General features: G+C 31.2%; 1 protein-coding gene across 1 annotated transcript; it reads left to right on the forward strand.

Annotated features, from left to right (window-relative positions):
- Positions 1–2588: 2588 nt before the first annotated feature.
- LOC106101439 (zinc finger protein 99-like) lies at positions 2589–5472 on the forward strand. Its single transcript, XM_013280676.1, has 4 exons — positions 2589–3574; positions 3977–4283; positions 4383–4659; positions 4780–5472. The coding sequence occupies exons 1-4, from the start codon at positions 2788–2790 to the stop codon at positions 5470–5472; spliced, it is 2064 nt and encodes a 687-aa protein (XP_013136130.1). The 5' UTR covers positions 2589–2787.
- The last annotated feature ends 862 nt before the right edge of the window (positions 5473–6334 follow it).

A 6334-nucleotide genomic window follows, 5' to 3' on the forward strand; every position in this document is an offset into this window, starting at 1 on the left:
CCCCCAAACGCTCGACTTTCATTACGGTCTACTGGATGGCCTAAAATGTTACTAAATATAAAATATACGTCTAAGTATATTGGTAAGGAGCTTTCTGTTATACATTTAATTTACTGGTAACATCGCGAAATTAAAACGGTAATATTAAAAACATACCATTGGCACTGATTGCAAAATTAACGAGAGTTATAACCACAAAAAGGACAACCATTATTGCTAAGGCCTGACAAATCTATGATACTAATTTAAAAAATTAAATCTTATTTATATTGAATGCATTATTTTGGGTATTAATTGATAATGCAATATGGTCTGAATCATCCATAAACAAATTGATTTTTTTTTAAATCATTTGTTGTCTCCGACTGATAAAAATATCTACAACTCGATTAAGTCAATGTGCGAATTTGTTTGCTTAAATCTGATAATCCTTTTAATCCTGCTATTCATAATTTTATAAACTTTTTTCGAAGTAAAATAGCTTAGTGAGAACGTTTTTTGCGACTAACTGAATTGTAGCCGTTTTTATAGTGTCGGTGAGGAAATCTTCCACAGATCCCTTGCCCTCTGGGGGGAAGGGTTATGGAGGATTTGACCCACTAAAACCAGCTCGGTGACTCAAGTGAGATAGTCGAAGGTTCCGGGATCTCCAAGAAACCGGAAAATGGATTCTAGCCTAGAGGAGTCTGACTTAACAGTATCTTAAGAGTCCTACGAGATTAAGTTCAACATGAAACTCGGGTTAAAAATACGACAAAATATCGAGTCCCATTACCCATTGGGATAAATTTCATGTTATTGAACAGAACTATTAAAAACTAATTATTTGTACGTTTATCTTGAATTGTTATCAATGGATTAATACAATTGTAATTGATGCGACTTGTGACATTGCTACTAATTGTTTTGTGTAGATATAAAAATAATTGTATTTTTGATCAAAACAAATCAGTCCTTGAACTCAGTTGAATAGTCAACTGAATATAAATACTTAGTTCAATGGCTTTTTAAAAGAAAACAAAACACTATCTTTATCGACAAATAATATAGGAAATACTAATAAAGCATATGAGAATATGTCGAATAATCATTTCCAAACTTTCAATGGCGGCGTACTAGGTTGACTGCGGTCTCCTAGAAGCACCAATCAAATTTAAAGAGGTTCCCCTCTCTGTTGTAACGGTACTCACTGCCTCTAGTTTTTGTACTTTATGTGAATAAGAAGCAATCAAGATAATCTTTATAATGTCCATATGGAATGAAAAAAGAAACTTTTCAAACGTTTACGTGCATATTATTATCGTATTTTGACCTATAACGAAACAGTTTTGCAGAATTTTACAATTAATTCATCACAATTTCAATTTATAACATTTTAATGTAATATTTGAACACTAGTTGTAAAACTATACACAATAGATTTCCTTAGAACGGCTCGGGGCTTTGAAGTTTCTCAGTTTACTAAACCACACGATTCAAATGTACTAAAGTTAGGAATTAGTTTGTTTTGTTTTGTTCGTGTAACCCCGTCAACATAAAGCGGTTTATACTATGTACGGGATAATTTAAAATGCATTTTAAGAATAATAAATATTAATCACGTAACTTAGGTTTGCGGTTTTCCATTTGACAAGGACTTGGTGCAAATCTTTCGTTTATTTATTGACATTTTTGTGTTAATTCACTATATAGATAAAACCATTGTTTACGTTAACTTACGCAATTAAATGTAATATTTCACTTTATACTAGTAACTTATATTAGTAACTAGCTGGTGCCCGCGACTTCGCCCGCGTGCAATTAAAAATATAGCCTATGTTACTCACTGATAACGTAGCTCTTTAATGGTAAAAGAATTTTTGAAATCAGCACAGTCGTTTTTGAGTTATTTCAATATATACAGAAATACGAATCTTTCCCTTTATAATATTAGTATTAACACAAACTGGCTCGTACACAAAACAAAACTTAATAACTTGAAGTTATCTAAAAATTTTAACACAATTATTGCGCAATTTATTTTAAAGTTGACTGAAAATACTATATTTAAATTTTTTAAATATAAATTTGTATACCTTTTGAAGATTAATTCCATAAACACAAAATTCGAACTTACTTTTTTACTTTGGCGCTGAAAATTTAGATTTTTCTACCCTCATTCATTTAAATATTTATGATTTTCAAACTTTTATTACGTTCGGATACGTTTTTCATTTCTATGTATAACATTGTAAAAGTCAAATTAATTTTTACGTAAGTTAATCCTGAAAAATTATTGTAAATATTAGGGTCAAAATGAAAAACTTAAAAAAATCGCATAATTTTTCTAATTTAATTTTAGTTAGGTTTTCTTTGATATCTCAAGAATCTGAAAATGTAAGTTGTTTTGTATAAGTATGACTAATTGTCGTTACGTAAAATTACGTGCTAAAAAAATTAACAGTTATTTTGAAAAACTCTTACTCTCCACTTTAAAAATATGTGTAACATAATTTTAAAACGTCATTTCATGTTTATATAACGACAATTTTTATTTTCAGTAAAAGGAGGGTAGCTTCGAAAATAAATAAATTCAAACAATATGACGTTACAAAGATACCCTCCTCTAACGTTTTCAAATTTTCTCTTGCGACATTTTCAAATATCGAATTGTCTAAAACAGTTGTTATTTTCAAACCGTTCATTTAAATATCGGGAAGATATGTGTTCGATCTTCTTTTGTATTGCTTTCGTTCAACATAAAGACGCGATTAATTACATAAAATAACTCGACGGCGGTAATTCAAAATGGAGATTGTATACCCTATTTTGTTGATACCAAAGGAGTGTGTAAAACTGCACCACAACGCTGCACTGCTTGATGACATCATTTTAGACATTACCATCACATCACCCAACACTAAAGGTGAACCAATTTGCATATACACGGGCTGCTGTCATATAAAATTCACAGATAAAGAATACAACACCCCAGATAAGTCAACACAAGGACTAGAATTCATAAATATTGAAGATACAAAATCAGTTCAAGATGTAGCCATACAATCTACTTATCCATCCAATGTATGGATAGATCCAGCTAGGAGTCCATACATTTATAACAATTATACCACAAATGGTCTCCCACCACAATTTGTATACAACCATCAAGCCAACCATGTCACCGTTCAGCAACATAATACATACATAACCCAGAATGTATACAGTTATCCTGAAACTATACATTATGCTTCTTCTGAGGAATATGGTTTTGAAACATTAGTAAACCAAAACAATACCACAGATCTGACTCATTTGTTTGATGGTGATGAATTAGAAGAATGCGGTCTACTGCTTGAAGAGATAACATGTGAGAAAGAGCCTCCAGTTTTAACCGAGTCCATCGACTTAGGTCTTCAAAGTGATAATAATGCACTAAAGCAGTTAATGTCAAATGGTATACAAATTCCATCCAAACCGCAGAAGACTATAATATTTATGGGCCCTGAGTGTGGTCAGACTATCCAGAAGATAGCAGTCAATGATCCATCTTTGATGTGCAACTCGGATGATGTTTCTACAATTATTGATGTTGGTAAGAAAACCTTATAATTAACTAATAAGTGAATATTATTTAAAACATTAATATATATGTACATTTATTGTGTTAACATTTTTGTATGTTTTATTTTCTTTTAAAACAAAAATACACACAACAAAATTAAAACTAATATGTATTAGAATGTAGGATAAGTAACCAGAACATAAAGTATTTCTTGGAATATTTGATCAAATAAACTGTACACATTTGGTATTAAAAAGATAAATTATTAAATAAATAAAAAAAATACTTTACAGCAGTGTATAATTATAGAATATCTTTTAACATCTGTAACATATTTCTGTCTAAAACATTAATTTATAAATGTATATTGTTGAGTATAAATGTCAAATATGAATTGTTTAAATTGATAACATTTTTTTTATTTATTTTCAGAAAGCAGTAACAACAATCATAAGAAATATCAGTGTGAAAAATGCGAGAAAATATTTGATCAAATAACAGCATTTAAGCAACATATGGTTGTATCACATGATCGGAAAAGACATCGGGGATCAGTAAGCGACGATATAAAGGTTTTCATCTGTGCCCAGTGCGGGAAGAAGTTGAAGTCGCAAGAGAAGTTTGATCTACACAACCGCGGCCACGGCGACCCTGACCTCGAGTGCGAAAAGTGCAACAAAGTTTTCGCATCTAAATTTAGTTTGCGTACTCACCGTAAGATACACATGCGAAAATATCCATGTCCTAATTGTACGAAATCATTTAACAAACTCGCAGAGTTAAGAACACACGTTAGCAAAACACATCCAAGTCAAAAATGTGATGACTGTGATTTCACAACAAATAACCAAACAGATTTGCAAAAACACGAAGAATGTCACATTTGGCGGGAAAGTACCGAGAATTCTGAATCGTTTTTTCTTGACGATGGTGTCTCTGATATAGAGAATGATTCCGATTCCGGAAATATTTACGAATTACCGATGGATGTCGATGGAAATGACTCGATTGAAATCGATATAAAAAACGCAAATGATGTTCTTGCTAAAGTGATGTCTAATAAGGTTTTTTTACTTAATGCTAGGAAGGGAAGACAAAATAAGAGATTTAAAAAGGTTGGTTAATCTATTTGATGATATTGTATTATTTAAGTCTACTTAGATATCTTAAATAATTTATATGGGATTATATATTAAATTTAAGCAAATAAAAAAAAATATTTTTACATTTTTCAGAGTTGCGATGTTTGTTCAAAAACCTTCACTCGAATTGGAGACCTGAAAAGACACCTGATCGAGCACGTCATCAAGAGTACCCTTGCGAAGAACCCGGTCAGCAAAGATGGCACTCTCAACATACAATGCGAGGTGTGCCAAATACAATCCTTCACTAAGGTAGATAAATACAAGGCTCATTTGCGCGAGCACGCAAAATTAACTTTGTATCAATGCACATTCTGCAACAAATCGTTTAGTGATTCCAGCAATTTCTCGAAACACAAGAAAATTCATGGCTCCGCGTACTACCAATGTGATCTATGTCTGAGGAAGTTTAATTCTAAAAAGATGCTTACAAAACACATGCAGTATCATAAGGAGAATACTCCGTTGCCGTGTCGCTACTGTGACAAAACGTTTCATTTCGAGTCTATGTTAAACAAGCATATCAAAAGCACACACAACAAGGCCGCAGGGACACGGTTCCGCTGCAATTTTTGCCAGGCTTATTACAAAACTTTAAAAGAAAAGTGGGACCACGAATGGTACATTCATAATGTTAGAAAAGTGAAAATTGATTGTGGCATTTGTAGCCGAAAGTTCAGAAAGTATGCTGAACTAAAAAGGCACTGTTTAGATAATCACGATTTGGAAATACCACCTGCCAAGATGTTTTTACAGCAGCAGCAAGATGAAAAATATAAAATGTAGTAATAGAAGGCGGGTCCTTTAAAAACGCTAAATATGTCCAAAAAGTATTTGACGTTGAATTCAATGTTGATAATTTACATTTTATGGCGGATTTTATTGAATAGTCCTGATTTACATAGCATTAACTTTACGTCAACAAAAAAGTAGTGACTGTGTCATAAAAGTATTAAGTAATTGTTTTGATTTTTTTTGCAACATTGGAATGATATTTCAATGCAAAGTAAAGATCTAACGATCTTGACAATCGTTTTTTTTATATTTTGTTGTATATTCAGAGTTTTTAGACTTAAATGTTTTATGAAAAAAATGTTTAAAAATACGTAGAGGGGAATTTTCGCCTCTTTTATCAAGATAACGTATACTGTTTAATTTATTTTTTGTTACATTAACTACCCTTTTCAGACTTATGTCCTTAATAGCTATGTTCTTTATTTATTATGTATGTATTTTAAAATACGTATTAATTTTTTGTGCGAGTAATCTAAATGAAATTGGTAAATACACCGATTTTTAACACGTAAACGTTATTTTTAGCAGTTTCTATTTGTAACAATATATTTGATAGTTTCTTTTTTATATTGATTACCTATCCGACAGTCAGTGTATTCGCCAATTTGTATTTAAATTATTTATAGATTGTTCATTACCTATGGCATTACCTGTTACACAAACGCGTAATTTCATAAATTTTATGGTGATTTTTGTCTATTTTTATCTTTGTTAAAAAGACGCTTTAAAATCATGTTACATTCACATCTCGTTTTTGTATATTTAAATAAAGGTGTTGTCATTCGTATCATATTATGTCAGGAGTTCAGGAGCGATATTAGCTATTCGATTTTCAAATGATAGCTGGCATACA

The sequence above is a fragment of the Papilio polytes genome, unplaced genomic scaffold, assembly GCF_000836215.1.
Source record: "Papilio polytes unplaced genomic scaffold, Ppol_1.0 DF823980.1, whole genome shotgun sequence".
Taxonomy (NCBI): Eukaryota; Metazoa; Arthropoda; class Insecta; order Lepidoptera; family Papilionidae; genus Papilio; species Papilio polytes.